General features: G+C 39.6%; 1 protein-coding gene across 5 annotated transcripts in view; it reads right to left on the bottom strand.

Moving 5' to 3' along the window:
• The window catches only part of LOC135945515 (agrin-like), a 106,746-nt gene that overhangs the window by 44,870 nt on the left and 43,618 nt on the right, over nucleotides 1-18,258 (bottom strand). For all 5 annotated transcript variants that reach the window (XM_065493255.1, XM_065493256.1, XM_065493258.1 and 2 more), the window contains exon 4: nucleotides 8,287-8,502. In XM_065493255.1, the coding sequence (XP_065349327.1) occupies nucleotides 8,287-8,502 (216 nt within the window). The remainder of the gene's footprint in view (nucleotides 1-8,286; nucleotides 8,503-18,258) is intronic.

Genomic DNA, 18,258 nt, shown 5'->3' with positions numbered 1-18,258 from the left:
CGTATCTTATTCAAGTCAAAAAGGGTTTGCAACAAAGAGCAAAGTGACAGTGCTCTTTGCGTTTGCCTTTCTTCTCAGGATATCAGTGGGTCGCTTGTCCGTCCGGCGCCTTTCTAAAACGGGGACCTCTAATTTCGGGGTCCGGATGACCGCTTTTTGCCTGGCCTGGCGTTAGCTATGCGAGCGCGACTAGTCTTAAAGAAGATGGATGGATGGCCCGGGCTTTGCAGAGTTGTGTCGTTAACTCCTCGCTTTTTGCCCTTTGATGCGCACGCGGGCTAATTAAATAAATTGCCGCCTCACCCTGCCTGCGTCGGCCAAAGCGTTTTGGCAGCAAAAAGCGCGCAGACCATTTGTCAAAACGGCACCGAGAAGCAGCCTTGTTGACCCTGCGATTAATTCCTTCGAAATACCACAGCAAATAGACTGTTTGTGCGAATGTTGCCCCAGCGATGAAACGAGCCACTTAATTACTTAAATAGTATTACTTCCCACTCGGAGTAATTCGCAACATTTGCCCTTTGATAAATATTTGAATTTACAGGGGATATTACGTCAGTTTTCACTAAGCCAATGAAAACAAAAAGGATTAAATACGCGTTGAACGTTTTGCGCTTATCATTGGAAAGTACGTTTGCAAGTTTTCGATGTCTGCTTTTTGTGTGTGGAAACAAAAGGATTAATGCAGTTAAACGTTGCTTTGAGTAGCCTATTCATTGGATATTGCGGTAGCTTTGAGGGAAACAGAATCAATATCAATGCTATTTTTTATAATCCACTTGCTTTTCTATCTAATTGGGAAGCTAATTTTACTTCATTTTTGGGAAAGCAATCAAGATAAAGTATTTGATAAATGAGTTTGGTTTTAAAATATTCCTAATTAAATCCTCTTTCATAGCAAAATTTGTAGGCTTCCAAAATATTGTATTTAAACGCAAATATGATTATAACTCTCAGTATCTCGTTATTGTTTTCTTATGAACCGCAATTTTGACTCAATAAAAGTTTAAGCTTTTTGCTTTTACGTTTATGCGTCATAGCGTCAGCTCAATTTTCCACCTGTTCAGCTCGTCTCTCGCAGCAATTTGCGAGCAAATCGGACACTCAAATACGTCGTGCGTAGTGCTGCATTTTTACGCGACAATCCCCACGAGGAAAAGCATTCAGCGCGTTTCCCAGAAAGTGCTTTCCAACTCGCTTTCGGGATGGCCCAACTGATTGATTGGTTTTGAAAGAGCACTACTCGTGAAACCGGTCGTTCCAACATAGAGTGTAGCAGGATATTGGCTGCCAAAAAGATTGCACCATTATGTGCGCCACGACAGTGACAAAAACTCGTTACGCCGATAATAAACTTAACGCAGCACTAGGGTCACCAAGTTATACAGACACTTGCTCGCGTTATACGGACTCCCGAAAAACGAATTTTGCTTGAAAACTAAAATTTGAAAAAAATCACTTTTTCAATAATATTATTATTTGAACGAAATAAGTCAAGTTAAATTATTTAAATAAAATCCACGCAGACAACTACGCACGATTTTCAGTTGTATAATGGTTGTTTTAAAAGCCTATAAGTCAAAAGACCAAGCTCATTGTCGGTAGGTTTTTTTCAGGAGAGTAAATAACGAAAATAAAAATGTCAAAATACTCAAAGCTCGAATAATGTCAGGGCATTTAACACTTATCATATAAGCAAAAAATAGAAGAGAAATACACATATCATTGTTATATCCCGAGTATTCGCACAGCTATTTCATGTATGTTGTGCACGCAGAGAGTGCAGTGTGAAATAAAGTTAGAGTATCTCTAGTAGCCGAACTGAGCAGTTCTTTCCTATCTCCTACCTGGCCACCCCGCAACACATACATTTCAAGTGGCGACGAGGATGGGATACGATATGTTTACTATCTTTAGATTCGTCAGCCTGTCGGGCTGTTTGTTGGATTTCCTATGTTATCACCGTGCTAAAATATACAGTATACCAAATATCAATGAAAATTGATAGAAATATTGTACACAAAATATAAAACAGCCTTGACGCTGATGCCGTCACAATAGAGGCCGCTCCAGCGTTTGTTTGGAAACATAATATACAACAATTCCAAAATAGTGTTCTGATTTTCAAAATATTTTATTTAGAATTCGCACCTTAATCAGAGTTTGCCAAAAACCGCCATCATTTCGAAAAAAAACACTCCATTGCAAACAATATATCTTTACAGGTTTTACCGCAAATTTGTTAATTTACTCAAGAAATAACTCGCATTTTTATAGTAAATCGAGTAAATCATAAACTAAATGTTTGATGAACTAAGGACTTTTTGAAAAATCGTTACTGGTTTTAAAAAATAAAGGATTTTTTGAACATCAAAGTTTCATACTTTGAGTCTCATTCGGTGAAACGTAGAAAAATATTTTTGCACCTTTGTGCATTGCAAAATAGAAGAGTTTATTTTGATTTCGATCCTCTTTGACAGAGAGCTGTCTTGTGAATAATTCACATCCATTCAAAACACGTTTTGTCCATTACCCAATCAAGCCCATTCGACAAACAAGTCCAGGCAGGCTGGCTGGCAACCCTTGGCTGAGCATACATAACACACTCGACGCGGTCAATGACAAAGGCGGAAACGACCAAGTTATCGCGTCTCCAGCAGGTAATTAAATAATAATCTGGCAGGCAACCACTAGAGCAAAAGCTGCCGGCGTCGCAGAAAACGCCATCAATAAAATGGAAGATGCTGCCTGCGCCGCGCTGTCTGGCGAAAAAATTATTTTTATGCCAAGAGTCGTAAACATGGAATTGGCCCTCTTTTTTCATATCGCATTTCCGAAGAGAGCTAGTGAACGAACGCGCGAGCAGCCCACTCTATAAATAAAATTTTTATATTTTTTTGCACGCTGCAGTATTAAATTTTTATGCTCGACCGGCAGCTCGGGAGCCGAAGAGAAATAATAATAATATGTCAGCAGTGCGGCCCGGGGCCAAGCGGGACCTCTTGTCATTAAAAGGGCCCCTCGAGCAGGAATTCGGTTCGTGTTCGCTGATTTCGCTTCTTGTTATTGGCTTTTTATGTCCAATAAAAAGGGACACGCCGCGCTGCTGAAAAATGTGATCCGTTGTCGTGGACAGGACAGCAGCAATATTGCGCCTTTGCCTGCCGACCCGAAATCGCTCTCCGCGTCACATCAAAGGCGATAAATTGCGGTTTTTATTAAAGGTATATTATGTGTGCCTCAAACAATCTGCTGATTACATTTTCCGCTCGTTTCACCCGGATAATCGCATTTCTCCTTTGTACCGTGATTTGCATATGATTCGTTTTTTTAACCAATATTATATACATATTTTTATCTGAGGCTACCAGTATGAAATTATTATTTATCATTGGTTTATTGTTCTATTGAAAGTTTGAAAACTCGTGGTAAACTATAGCTTTTATTTTTCCCGGAGGCATTTGTATGAATTAAAATAAAAAAATGGGAATGCTATCTATTGCTGCAGTAAGCCTATGAGTATGATGATTGCTTTTTTTAAATGAAAATGTATGTTTAGATACAGTTATTGATAATATTTTAGTCTGTGTATATTTTGCCATAATTTGGATCTTTGTAAGTTTTTAAATGCAACATTGCATTTTTCAAGCAAAACATAGTAATTTTCAATTGAAATTTTTAATTTTGGGTATTTTAAATTATTCTAGGCAAATAAAATCCAGCCAATTATAATTATAAATCTCACTTTTTTTATTTTCTTGAAAGAAAAAGCTCGTGTTCTTGAAAAAAAAATTAAATCATCACTCAACACAAAAGCTAATGTGAAAGACCATTTCAGAAGAAATTTTTAAAAAAGCAGCAGAAAGTGAATAATGTTGAGAAAAATATCATAAAAATCGAATTTTTACAAAAAATTTAAACAATGATTTTACTGGCAAAATAGTTGATGAAACTATGCTAAATTCGTTGAAAATTATGTTGCAAGCTTAGAAAAACAGAATTATTGGGTTTGAAACCTTTCACCTCTTTAATATAGTTAAAATTTTGACTTGAATTATGAAGTCATAAATTCAATCTCAACTTCATATTGACATTCAAAACTGGTGAAACGCTAAGAGTTTCATTTTTCTAGCGGCACTTTCAATGATTTCCCCTCTCGTAGTTGTCGTATGTATATTCAAAGCGTGTACGAAGAGTATTACGACGCTTTTCTCCACTGACCGAAATTTATTTGCGCATACGTGGCGTTGATTTATGGTCTCCCCGCCGGAGATCGGGGGCAAACAACCCTTGTCTGCCGCTGCGAAGAAAGCAAACTTATTCAAATTCGGTGCACGCAAAATGCGGCCAGCTTCCTTTTTTCATCGCCAAGCACACGCGAAAGATTGAAAACGCTCCCGGCACACGTTTCGCTAGGCCCTGTTTCTCGCCAGACTAAATCGCGCCCGTCTCTTCGACCAAATCTACCTGTGTACTACGTAAAGCGCTCCAGTAAAACCTACGCACCGTTGGCGTTTCATAAAAAGAGTATTTTTTCCTCTTCAAAGAGATATGGTCGGCCCATTTAGAATGTTAGAGGGATGCAGGCGCTTCGTGCTCTAATATCGCTTTTAAAATTTCTTTTTCTTTAGTAATGGAAATCCTCTTACCTATAAAGTCTTTTCTCAATTATGAAGGGCCAAATATGGAAAACTGGAGGTAAGCAAGGAAAACATGGTGTTTAATGATCTTTCACGTATTCTCGTTTACTGACATACTTTTCCACGATCTCACATCAGTAAAATTAAAACTTAAATTTCAAGCTTTTACAAGGGTTGAAATAAACATTGTCAGCATAGGGCCTTCAGATTTAGGTGAAATTTTCTGAAGGGTTGTCCTCGAAGACATATATGTCACACCCTAAAATATGGGCAAAAATTCCTAAAATTCCTGAGACCTACTCCTTTTCCCCCCATGGGAGAAATTGTTCAGTTTAAATAAACTTCGAACGTTCTTGTTGTTGTTTATTATATTTTCCGACCCAAGAAACTGAATTCTGCTCTTAATTTTACCGTATCTTGTACTCCATTTAATCGTTATACCAATGGTTTACGCCGTCATCCTGCACCGGGTGATCCTTGAAAATGAGATATTTTGTGAATATTTAACTTGGTTTACAAGTATTGACCTCCAGCATTCCATAATTGTTTTTTTAAGAAAATCATACTCTTGTGGAGATTCAAATAACTTGCTAACACGCGGTCGAACTGTTAAACACGGGTGCCATACATATTGAATGGTTAAAATTAAAATGTGCATGGGGTACAGCTACATTGTTGAGATCACCACAAGTTAATTTAAATCTAAAACGTTATCCTCAGGATCATGATAAAAAATATCACGCAAATTGATTTTGCCTGACAGAAATTTTAGTTTAAACGTTTAAAACCGATACCATTTTTGCACAAAAAAAATAATTGGACAAACGCATGAATAAATTGAGGTGAAGCTGGAAAAACCCGGTCTCCATTGTTCCTTTTGTGAAAAAACTCATCCATTTCACGAGAAACAGTATCACCACTATCTACAGCTGCAGTTTTTCATTTCACCAACGTGGAAGGTTCGCGTCGCATCAAAATGCGGCGAAAAAGAGAAGAGCGAAATTTCGAGAGGGCGCAGAGCAGAATATTTGGGCGTGCTTTCGGGCTGAGCGGGTGCTTTTTGAGGGTGAAATATGGCGACAGGCGGCTGCGGCGGCTCTCTTTTCTAGTTTGTCTCTCGCTCTCTCTTCGCTCTCCCGCCCCGCGCACTGATACATTTCTAATTTCGCACCGCAAAAAGCTGCAAATCATCTCTTTTTTTATCCTGCTGTCGCAATAAAACACGCGCATTTCCAAAATAAAATAATGAATTCGCCGGCAGGGAAATTCGAGCAGCGAAATTTCCGGCCGATGGTATGTGTTTTCTTCTGATTACGCTCTCGATTGATTTCATATATTTGCGCGCAGGCAAGGTCACTCGAACAAACAAACGTCAAACTGCGAGGAAATTACTTTTCAAGCCAAACACCCGCCAGTCGTCATTGCCCTGCGATTTTCCATCGCCTGCGGTTACTTTACTGAATATAAATACATAATGTGAAAACTCGGTTGCGAGGGAAATGCTGAACCTTCCCCGTGATTGTTTTAATATGGATTTTCCTCTCACATTGAAACGATAAAAATTCTCTGGTTGGACAGCATGGCTCGGAACGTGCAACACTATTTTGGTGACCACCTTGATATTCGGACCATCAAATAAGCGCAAATCGTAATTTGTTAAACAATATATCTGACGCAATTTTTACATTGATATGAATATTTTCCTTTGATGTGTTTTAGAATTCTGATTTTATTCTTGAAAACTAAAAAAAATATCTTAAAACTGATGGTTGAAGTGAAATCGTCAAATGCCACGCCCTCTTTTATTTACTGGGGAAACACACTTCCATGAAATGAAACATGAAATTTTGAGTGTTTGGAAACCTATTATATACTTAATTATGTACTTATTATTCTCCTCAAAATCGATTATCAAACAGTTTTTTGTTCAAAGAAACCGATTATAGTATGTAATATGTAACAAATAAATTATCATTTTTACTTATCCTCGGCTAACAATAATTGCAAAAGTTGAGGAAGTTTAAAAAATTTAAACGTTGCTGTTTATCATTCTTGAAGCATGAATTTTCCGTCAATTATTCCCTTCTGAGAAATAAATAATGAATTGGTATTATTTTCTACTCCATTAAATTCATTCTCATTGAAAGTGCTTGCTAACTCGCAACTCCCAGGACACAAAAGTTTCAAATAAAATATCCTCAGTTATTTTTATTCCCGTTAATTACGTTCAGCGCGGAGCTTGGGAATTCATCAGGTAGGCGATAAAAGGGCACGAAAGGCAAATTTCTCGATCGCATGACTTTCTGCCTGAAATTTCGAGATGCGGCGCCGATTGCGCGAAACAACCGCCTTTCTCATTTGCCGAGCGTGTAAAAGTGCAAAGCACGCGAAACGAAGGCGGCAATAAGGAGGTGTACGCGCGCTCTGTTGCGATTCCAATCTCAGAGCCGTTGACTGAAACTCAAGCAGCGCGCAACCCTTCCGCTGCTGCCGCGCGCGTCAAGGGTGCTCGAGTCATCAAAGTTTTTCAATTTGCCCGCATGAAAACGCGAACGCTGGTATGGAATGACCACTTCGTTTCTGCCTGCATTAATATCTGATGAGGCGACGAGGTTTTCATTTCGTTAATGAGCAAGTTTGCGAACAAAACGAAATTCTTAGTGACTTTTTAACTCACGGAGAATTTTTTAATTACTATCGGAAATAATTAGGAAAAGGTCTTATTAGTTTCCGACCATAAAATAATTATTTAATCTTGATCTGATTATTTTTGCTTGTCAAAGATCCTAGTTGTAAATAAGAAGCAGGAAAGTGTTATCGAGTAAGTAAAATGGTTTTAGAACATTTTAAATTTTAATTTGCAACTGCTAACGTTTAGACAGTGGAAATATTTTTCACCAAAGCAATCTGATCGAAATATTTAACAATATGCGGTGTTCTTTGTCTTTCTTTTCGTTAAAATAACATTTTCCCTCTCAAAGTGATAGTATTTATCTGTAAAATTTGCTCCTTTATGATATTTTGTTCGGATATAAACACAAAATTCAACATTTATTTTATCCTATAAAGCCATCTAGAACGTTATTTTCGTATAAATCGATTTCCGAAGGTCAAAATAAGAGGGTCAGGTAGTGGAGTGACCAATTTTCCCCATCGAAAAGTTTCCCACAACTTACGAGCCAAGGAAAACGCAAGTTGTTTTAGTGTGTGCAACTTACGAACCTTTTTCCGGCACTGCGCATGTGTCACCCTTCTTAATGTCACAGCTCTCTCAACTGGCACAGAGCAAGGCACATATTCAAAAGGGTATGACGCATGCTCGGTGCTGAAAAAGGTTCAAAAGTTGCACGCGCCGAAGCAATATTTGTGTATTGCTCCGTTCCTCTACTCGCACGTCGTGGAAAACTTTCGACCTCACCTATTTTGACCCATGGGAATCGAGTAGAATATACGATCAATTTAATATTTCCAGGGTGAGTGTAAAAATAATTTTGAACTCACAATCAGTGAGACAGCCCATAAAAACATATTGAAATAAAATATAAATTTCTATATTTGTACGATTTCGTGGCGAGCCTTTTGATAAATCCACTCTTGACACTCGACAGAAAGTTATTGCATATAGAAAATATGAATTTTCACTCACCACACTCGCCGAGGTGAATGACCCTGAGGTGTTCCTGGCGCTGGCACGCCGTCATTCGCAGGACGCACTCGCTTATGTAGGAACGGCCGTCCGAGCCGCACACAGGATGCTGTCCGAGGGTGGGGCAGTGTTCTGGACACCGACACCGAAGCTCGCCGTCCGCGTCCTCGACGCACGTGGCCCCGAATGCACAGTAGTTTTCTGCGCACGACTCACCTGAGAAAAAAGGTTAACGAGGTGAAATGAATGCCAACATAAATAACCACTCAAATTATCTTAATTTGGTTTATACAAAAAAAACTGCTTAACAAGTGAATTTCATAATGCAAACAAAACTCTTTCATAATCCGTATTGTTAATATAAAACGATAACAATCATCTCATTTCGTTAACTATGTATTATATAATGCATAAAAGCTCATAAAACATATCTAATGAATCCAGAAATTTTGAGGTCTTGACTATATTTCAAACAGACCTCTTATCTGAATTAATTTTGCCATACGAACATTGTTTACTTTTGGATTACGTGGGTGATTTAACGTCCAAAGTGTTTTCTGGCATGAAATTTCTCTCTCGTGCGCGCATAAATTAATTCGACGCAACAACATGAAAAATCTCGGCACATTTTGCGGCTATTTCTGCGTGCGGGAGAATTTTAATTGCGCACGCCGGGAAATCCGCGAACGCGGATTTGTGGTTGCCGGCGCGTAAAATGAATTAATATTCGTCGATCCCGCGAGACTCGGCTGCGCTTCTCGCAAAATGCGCCGCTTTAGCCGGCAAAAGCCGCAAAAGCTTTGTCTGAAATTACCAGGGCCACGCGCGAGTTTGTGCTAAAATGTCATTTCGAAAATGAGCAGGAAATGAGCACACGTTTTCGAGTGCAAACAATTGAAGGCTAAATACCTTTTTATAAACTTTAACATCCCAATTAAATTGTTTTCTGAATTTTCTTTTGTTGATTTTTTGTTTTGTTTTGCAACAGTGAAAATTTGAACTCTGACATAGAGGTTTTCACCATTTGAAAAGCAAGCTAACATTGTAGTCAATTTTCTAAAAAATTTACAATGCTACCAAGGTAAATTTTGGATTTACCTCAACATACTTATAGAAATAAGTTTAAGCGTATAGCAACAAGGATTTTCCAGAGTTTCGCAGTATCAATCCTTTTTAATTTGGTACAGTTTCTGGAAGAGGTTTTAGTGTTTAAAATATCTCTTGTACAATAACTCTCTTTTATATTTTTATCAAAGGATTACACATTAAAAAGAAAATTTCCAGGAAAATGAGGAAACCTATTTTTGTTATAATTATTTTTAATCCCCTCGAGCTCTACTTATGCAAACCATTTGTGCTAATCTAAAATAAAATATGTACCACTGTTGCTCTGACTCGGCAATCTAAACAAAGGTAACAACCATGTGTAAAACAGAAAAGAAAATCATTCCAGCAAAAGTCACAAACGATTTAATCCCATTCCCAACAATGAAAAGAGTCAAAGTGCACAAAAAACACACTTTACAAAAGCGCTGGCGGGAGGAGAATGCACACTGCACTGTTTGAGCGCGAATGACTAATTTCCAATTTGCTCAAAGCAGAAACTCGTGCACAAGAACGAGCGACAAAGAGTGTCGAAATTGCATTACAAAAACGAGCACGAGAGCAGCTTTGATTCTTCTTGCCGCGGAGTGCTGCTGCGATGATGCGATTCGAGGGGTGTCATTTGAAGATAACAAATATCGTGTTTTTGCTGCCGCAGCCAAACGCGCGCGCGGCTAATGAGCTCGACGCGCGATAAAACGCGCAATTTGCGAGAGGGAAAGACAAACTTGCGTCGAGATTTTGTCTCTTTCCAAACATCGCAGCGTGCCGCTTCATTTGCTTCTGAAAGGAAGTTCAAGCGAAGGGGATGTTTCGGCTTTTGACACGTGTACCGAGAACAGCAGCAACGCAGCCAGAGTCAAAATGTCATGTCGACGTGGAATTTCTAAAAGGCAAGATTTACAGCTGAAATTTTAAAATTGATTTTAATTAAAAAAATTTATTTTATTTTCTTAGATAGTCAACGGTTTATGGAAATTCGTCAACATAGTTAAGCGGAAAAGTTTAGCTGCCAGCTGATTGTGAGAGGGAAAGCATTTATTCGACCTTGAAAGTCAGGCAAACAGATTACTCCTTAGTTGAGGAGCATTGAAGAGAGCTTTCGAACAAATCGCGAGAAGAGTAAACAGCTATGTGTATCGCGCTCTTCTTTACGATCCACTCATTTGAATAAGGAAATCGGAGGAAAGGCAAAAAACAAGGTCGAGTGTTGTTATCGGCTGCTTGAGCTGTGCCGGCTGATATTTCCTCTTTAAGCTTCGATCTGAGGTCTCATTTGGCAAATTAAGCCATCAGCGAGCGCGGCGCGGAGAACGCCCTTGCAAAGCACTCGGCCGCCTTCTCGATTCCGACGGCGACGCGAGCCATCTTTGCTTTTATTGTTTCGAGTCACACACGAGCGCTCGCGTAAAAGTAAAATATGAGACACTTTTATACGCCACTCCTCTCTCTTGTTTCGCCCGGCTCTTTTTCATTTCGCAGCCGTGGATCCTGAGCCGCTGTTTCTCGGACGGCAAAGTGGATCCGAAATAACATAGATTTGCTTCCAATCCGTCACCCGCTCGGCAGTAAAAGCATTTTTCGGTGTTTTATTGCTGTTATTTACTGTGGGAATTTGGCAAAGTGTGTTGGAGAGCGTCTTGTTTTACGATCCCAATCGTGAATTTCGAATAAACACGCACTCAATAATTGCGTGTTCTCAGAGGAGGATGCAAAACAATCCCATCAATCACATTATTTTTCAGAGCCACACAAAACAATATACAGTACACAGAGGTATAAAAAGAATATTGCGTAAAATTGAGGTTATTCCTCCGTCGTGAACGGTCGTAAATAAATTGAAATTGGATGTTGTATGAACTCGATGAAGATGGGAAAAATCATTGATTTGAATCATTTTTTGCAAGGTCGAATTTGAAACGCATCCGACAGGGAGGGGAAATTTTTTTCATAGGCTAGAAAATATTATCAGGTTCTTGTAATTCTTAACAAAATAAATTTGAAATTCTTACCTAATTTGGAATATGCAATTCTCAACTAACACATACCAATTAAAAAATTTATAACATGTAGTAAACTAAATTTATTAAGACCAATAATTTTGGTTTGACTTGCTTGAGAATATGTATATCTTCCCTAGTAAACGTAGCAATCACAATTATGCATTTTGTTTCAAATAAATACAATTTCCCGATTTCAAAAGAACGTATTTATTTCCGGCTCAATGATTTTTGTAACAATATTATTTATAAATTCCTTTGCTACACGTTTCCTCGAACTATCTAATAAAACGTCTCCAGGAATAGAAAAATCTCAACTGTGACTGATGCCTTATGCGCTAGTTTCGCATTGTTTCGCAGGTTTCCCACTCATGATTGAAAAATAATCGAATCAACGTCATGGCGGGCGCGGCGAGGCGAAAGATGCGAATTTACGGCTTCAGGTGGTGTTAATCAAAAGGAAAAGCCAACGCGGAATTAGTCCGGAGAGTCGCAGAGGTAATTTTTGAACCTGCTGCAAATTTATTTCTCCGCCGTCGGCTCCCTTCTATTTATCCGAGGCAGGCACCAGCACGCGGCAGCACAATGAAAATTTCCGATCGACACTTCAATTTATTCGCGAGCGTCCCCGAGGAATTTTCCGCACGAGCCGAGCAACAGTTGCGGAAACTATCCACCGGCTTCACGTGGGCGTGTTTTTATGTGCAAAAAATGTTCTATGCGGCGCTTTTTATACTATCCCTCCCTTGTGTTTGAATGTGTTCATTTAGATACAGAAAGATATGACTAGATGTGCACATCGTAATTAAAATAAAACTAGTCTCACGCCGATACAAAAAAGCTACTTAATAGTTAATTACTTTAACAGTATTTACTATCAAAGATTTTCTGCATCAGTGATAATCCCTCAGTGTTTTTTCTCTGGAAGCGAAATATATTTGATTTTCACGCGTTAGTCTTGGAAAGAAAAAATTTGCAACGTTTTAAATCACAGAGGTGCTTCCAAAAATATGTCCACTGATTGGGAGGAACAATGGCCGCTGTAAGAATGCGAAACTCGGAGGAATTTCGAATGGGGGAGGTTTCCCTGTTAATTGAAGAGGGCGTGGTGCGTACCAAAAACTGCAGTAAAATAAAAATGTTTATTCAATTCAAATTTCTGGTAAAACCCTGACGACATTTTGCTTTTGAAAGTTTCCAGGATTAATCGGTAATTTAGAACAAATGTACGGGATCCTACAATTAGGATAAACTAACACATTTGAACAATTTGTTCCAAGGCAACCCCTGCCACCAGTTACCTCATGCGCTACGAAAAGTAGAGTTTTGCGAGCAGTATTTTATGTGATTGGATGACTTAGTATTGTAGGGGAGCTCATGATTGTTTTTAATAATCATTATTTTGTGTTTTTTATCGCAAATCAAAATAATTCTTGTATTTTTCCAACCATTGGGAACTGCATAAAATTTGAAACAAAAGTTTGATTTACTGGTGCTACATGACAGGGTTATGCTCATTCTCAGGTGTCGAACTTTCCGATTACCATCTTTTTTTTTAGGGTGGGTGAGGGGGAATCGAGGAGAGTAACTGACAGTTTGTTATGTGCCATTTATCCGTGCGCGCCAACAGTAGCACAAAGGGCTTTTTTGACTGCGGAGGCGGATGATTGCCACGCCGCCTTTCGCCCAGAGTCAAACGGGCGAATTATGAAGATGGCGGCTTCATTGTTTCGTTTATTACTCCATAAAAAGTTTCGCCGCCGAAACGCGCCCGGCCGCCGTTTTACGACACGCAATCACGTAAATCGCCTCGGGCGCAAATCGACTCGTCTGCGCGCAAACTTTTCAATCGATCACTATCGTAAAGCCACGCCAGTGTGATTGGATTAAAAATTCACGAGCATTGAAAAGTCGGCCGGGGAATTCGGTTTCCGAGTTATGCAACCCGCTCGTCGGGCACGTTCGGCAAATTGCCTGGCTGCTTTGCTTTCCGCCCGCGAGCCGGCTTGTCAGCCCAACTTCATCTTTCTCGCCTAATTCGATTACTCTGCGGGATGCGAAATAATTTCTACGACGCCTTTTCCAAGTTTCCGCTTCGCAGGGCAATTAATATTTTTCCATGATCTGATTCCTAGCGAGAAAAAATGCAATCAATATTTTACCGAGAAGATAAATTTCAAAAGTTTCGAGATGAATCAATTTCTTAGGAATTTGTCGTGCAATGCGAAATAATAACCGATTACTCTCAATGTTTTTCTGTTCTTGTAAGAGATTTACCGGTCCCGAGTTGAAGATTGTTTCTGGTTTTATTGCTCGGAAGAAAATTTTTGCCCGAGAATGACAAGAAAGGAAAAGCTCTCTTTATTGTTACGCCGCTCCATAAAAGACGAGTGTGCGAGTTATTTTGCATGTAAAGTGGAAACAAAAGCTCACTCTCGCGTTCGTCGTGTGCGTTTACGCTTTGTTGAGCAGGAAAAGACGCGTGCGTTACTGTCTAATTCATACATTAGCATACGCGCTTGTTTCTCTCCAACTCCGTAATATTTCATTCAAATTGCTCCTAATTATAATTGCGTCACCTTTACTTTTCAGACAAAACGGCTCGAATTAAAAGTAACGCTTGAGTGCAAAACATTGTCGCTATTTTCCATTTCATGAATCGATTATCCAGAGCAGCTCTTCACACTATATTTTATTTTCTCCTGATTGAATTTGATTTTTTTCTTTATTTATTTTTAATTAAAATATTGAAAGTATAGAACATTTAAAGTTCATATTTGTTATACTGCCAATCGATTCCTGCGAAGATCGAGTTAAGTAAGGTAGCCTAATCACTCGGTCGGCAATTCAACACGACGTGCCGAAAATCAGCGAAAGTGAAAAAATACCACCGTTACCATAATGGTGTTTAGTCCGAACTTTGCAAAAAGTTCCACAAGAACGCCGGGGTGACCAATCAGAGAAGAAAGCGGTTCTCCGATCCGATTAATTGCGTGACTTAGCAGCTGAAATGGAAAAAATTCATTGGTTTATAAATTTTTTCTTACGAAATGCGGATTTCTGGATTCGTCGGAATTGGTCTTGTTGATGATAATCTCTTAAATCAACGATGAAGATATCATTCATTTTCCTATCAAGAAGAAAAATGAAGTTTTGAACAAAAATCCTTAAAAACATATGTTTGTTTAAGTCTTGCAAAGGTTTCAACAAAACACCTCTATGCCTGTTCAGTCCACTCGGCCAGCCACTCAATATTTATTTTTTCCGAGCACATCAAGGAGAGTGTTTATTTACCATGGAATCGTCACGTTTGTGTACAAGTGTTTGCTGTCGGCCTGGGTTTACACGCCGCCGGCAAAATGTACACGTTTCTCTCGCTCAATCCGCACAGAAGCATCGCTTGTCTAATTCATCGTGGGCAGTGGAGAGAAATAAAAGAAAGCGGTCCCTTCCGATCTCGGTGGAATTGCTCGCGGGCGGGCAGGCGGGCGGGCGACGATTTTCCGGGAGAGGCAGAGACGACGGTCAGCAAAGAGAAAGAGTGACGACGCCACTGCTGATTTATTATTAACTCGAGAGCGAGTGAGGGGGTGGGGGGCTGACGGGGGAGAGCAACAAGTTCGGAAAGTCCATTATTATTTGCAAGACAGAGTGCTGGACGGAAAAGAAAGCAGCATCAGAGTCTCTGGAGCAGCGGGCGGGCGGCGCCTGCAGCCAAGTTGCTTTTGGATCGAACGAGCGGCAGAACAAGCAGTCAGCGAAGCGGCAAACGCGTTTGATAACAATCCAACCTGCTTGCCTGCCTCCCTGCCACACTCACCTTGTTACTCCGCGAGTACATCAGGCAGCTGCTGGCTCCACTGATGTGCCTCTTGATGCCCTCGAGCAGCCTGCCGAGGAGCGGACTGTCTGCTCAACTGATCACAACCAGGGAAACGGAGAAACGTTTCGAAGGCAGAGAACACAAAGCGCATACACCTCAAGTGATTATTAATGGAAACTATTTTAGTTAAATCTATGTAATGAGCTTAATGATTTCGAGTAAATTGTATAGCACAGAAAGAAACGTTCAAAACAGTATCACGTTTATCACGATAAAAATGGCTATTTTATTAATCTGATATCTTTAAAAAGCAGTTTAATTTGTAAAGCCATACTAAAGCCCCATCAATTTTTATACATATTAGCAGCTCAGAAAGGTACAAAGACAAAATTTGGGTAATAATTTTTTCATTTTTATGTTTCGCTTTTTAATAAATTTAGAGCGAAAATTTTCTGCTGGTCCTCGTTTCTCGGTGAACTATTTGACTACTTCACCCAGCAATTTGGTATTCCCTTCAGTGAAATATTCATTTTTACTGCAGCAATAAATATTTGGCATCCCTGAAGGCAAGCGGCTCTATGGTTAATTTCAGTTCCCATTTCGCGAAAGCCAGTCCGTAGCTGCTGTGGGTCAGCAGTTAAAGTTCAGAAACGTGTGCCTGTCCAATTGAAAGGCAAATAGAGTGGGTCGATGCCGGCCTTCAAACTGCAACTATCAGCGGATTTAATAGGCGGCCATCAAGTCAGTGGCGACGTGCGTTACTACTGTCGCTGCCGCCGCCACTTTGATGAGTTCGCAGAGAATAATTCGCCCGCTCAGCCACCATATTTGCATAAACACTGGCTCGCTGTCGCGTTGATATTGTTTGTGCCTTGCTAATTGCCAGACGAGTGTGCCTCGTCCCTTTCGCACGTTGATATGCCATGCTCGCAAATCGTGACGATGCGGCGACAACCGCTTTCAGACATTATTGCCGTGTCATGCTCTCGCTTTAACTGCCCCGCAACCAACGGATCATCCGCAGAGTGATGCGTCAATGAATATATTTGCGAAACCCTGATTTCTCCATTTCCTTTGCGTGTGGTTAGCAATTTTAGGTGGTTGACTTTTTTCATTGAATCTGAGTAAGTTTGGGACACCCCTTGGGAACAAATCATCAAATCACATACTTATTCATAAACTTATATAATGCTAGTGAAGCTTTAAATACCTTAAAAACGCATATATATTCAAGATATTTTTGTATAATAAACATTTTATTATTCAAGGAGATTTTCGATTATGTTTCAAATTTATCTTAAAAACCAAAATGCTTCACAAAAATATCGCAGACATCTAAATCAGTTTTACTCAATATTTGAACTATTTTGATAGTATATTTAAACGGTTTTGTGTTTTTTCAGTTTAGAACCAGATGATTAAGCCAAGTTTGACCAGTACATTGATATTTACAATGATGGTTTTGGGAGAAATTTTCCTATAAATCAGTTTTTCCTGTTGAACCATTAACATGAAGTCAGTTGCTGATATCTATAGAGCTTGTAGTAATGTTTTGGACCAAGAATTCATAAAATACCAATTAGACATCGAGACTTCAAGAAATGAACGAGTAACATGCCGAATGATTTTGAAATGAGATTAAATTTAAAAAAAGACAGCTCGCAGATGCACTGGTTGTTGTACAACGTTCTGGCCTGCTACGGACCTTAGGGGCGCCATGACAAGGCGCCCAGAGCACCGTAACCAACCACCGTATTATGTGTATGAATTGGCACTTTATTTTGGAAGCGTAAGACGAGCGCTGTTTAACTTTAACGTGATTTTCGCGCCCTCAGCGCACGATTTGTCTGAACCAACCACTGGCTGACGCGTAAACTGGCAGCCAAATGCACCCTCCCCCGAGTTATCGGAGAGGCTGCATTTGGGCTTCCTCTGAGATGGTTTTCCGACCTCTGCCGAGCAACACCTAGCGTACGCGCCAGCCAGCCACAGTAATAAGTAAGCATTTTGTCAAAGTCTCGTCTGCGTTTTAATAGTTAACGTAACGGTAAATATGGCCAATATCGCGATTGAAAGCCTTTTTATAATTGTTAGAGTCACTTACGTTCCAATAAAACCACATCATAAATTATTGTTAGACAGGAGTTAACTGGCGGTGTATAATTTCTACTTTTCCATTTGATAAAATACAGAGAATCCAAAGATAATAACGTAATTAATATAAAGGAGATTAAGTTATCAATCAGTTTGCAAGTTTCATAGTTTTTGCTAATTTTTGGAGAAACTGGACTATTTATTTGCGATTAGAAGTCGCTGAGAATATTTAGTCGCGCGCTCTTGCCAGGCCAGCAAGACGCAGATATTTTATTCTAAGGATTTCGGACTGCTCACAAGCAGTGAGGCAATTAATATTTCTAAAGTCTCATAATTATTCCAACTCGCTGCCGTGCATGAGCAGCCGAGTTGGTAATAATTATGACCGATTGTTGGCATTATTAATCAGCCTAGTTGAATAATATAGTTCAGTGGATCACAGTTTAAGGAGAGTGAGTTTATTGTTAGAAGCATAATTAAAGAGAGCAAATATAATAATAAGCGAGGCAGAATTAGTAATATTGAGGAGAGGCTTTTGAGAATGGCTTGGTCCAGCAGCAGATTGAGTGTTAAATAGAGAAGTATCGGCGCGGCGGCGGCGGCGGCGGAGGCGCAGGTTTGCTCGGCATGTTGGACAGCCCTCCCGGCTCTGCGTGGACCGTAAGTTACAGGAAACAGCCAGGCATAATATTTTTCGTGGTGTTACAGAGAGAAAGGTTACCACACTGGTACAGTAATTTTTGGTTCTTTGACGTTTGCAGTTGATTCAGATTGTTTGCAAATTAAATAATGAACTCATCCAAAATAGCGTAAAAGAATAGATTTCCATAGACTGTTTAAAACAAAGTCTAAGAAGAGCAACATGATAAAAGTTTGATGAAGTAAACAAGATGAATAGACAGACGGCCACTCGAGTTGATACACAAGTACTGGTAAAGTTATGTGCTCAAG

Source organism: Cloeon dipterum, chromosome X (genome assembly GCF_949628265.1).
Source record: "Cloeon dipterum chromosome X, ieCloDipt1.1, whole genome shotgun sequence".
In the NCBI taxonomy this organism is placed as follows: Eukaryota; Metazoa; Arthropoda; class Insecta; order Ephemeroptera; family Baetidae; genus Cloeon; species Cloeon dipterum.
Note: the sequence above shows the minus strand (reverse complement) of the source record. Positions and strands in the feature narration are given on the sequence as shown.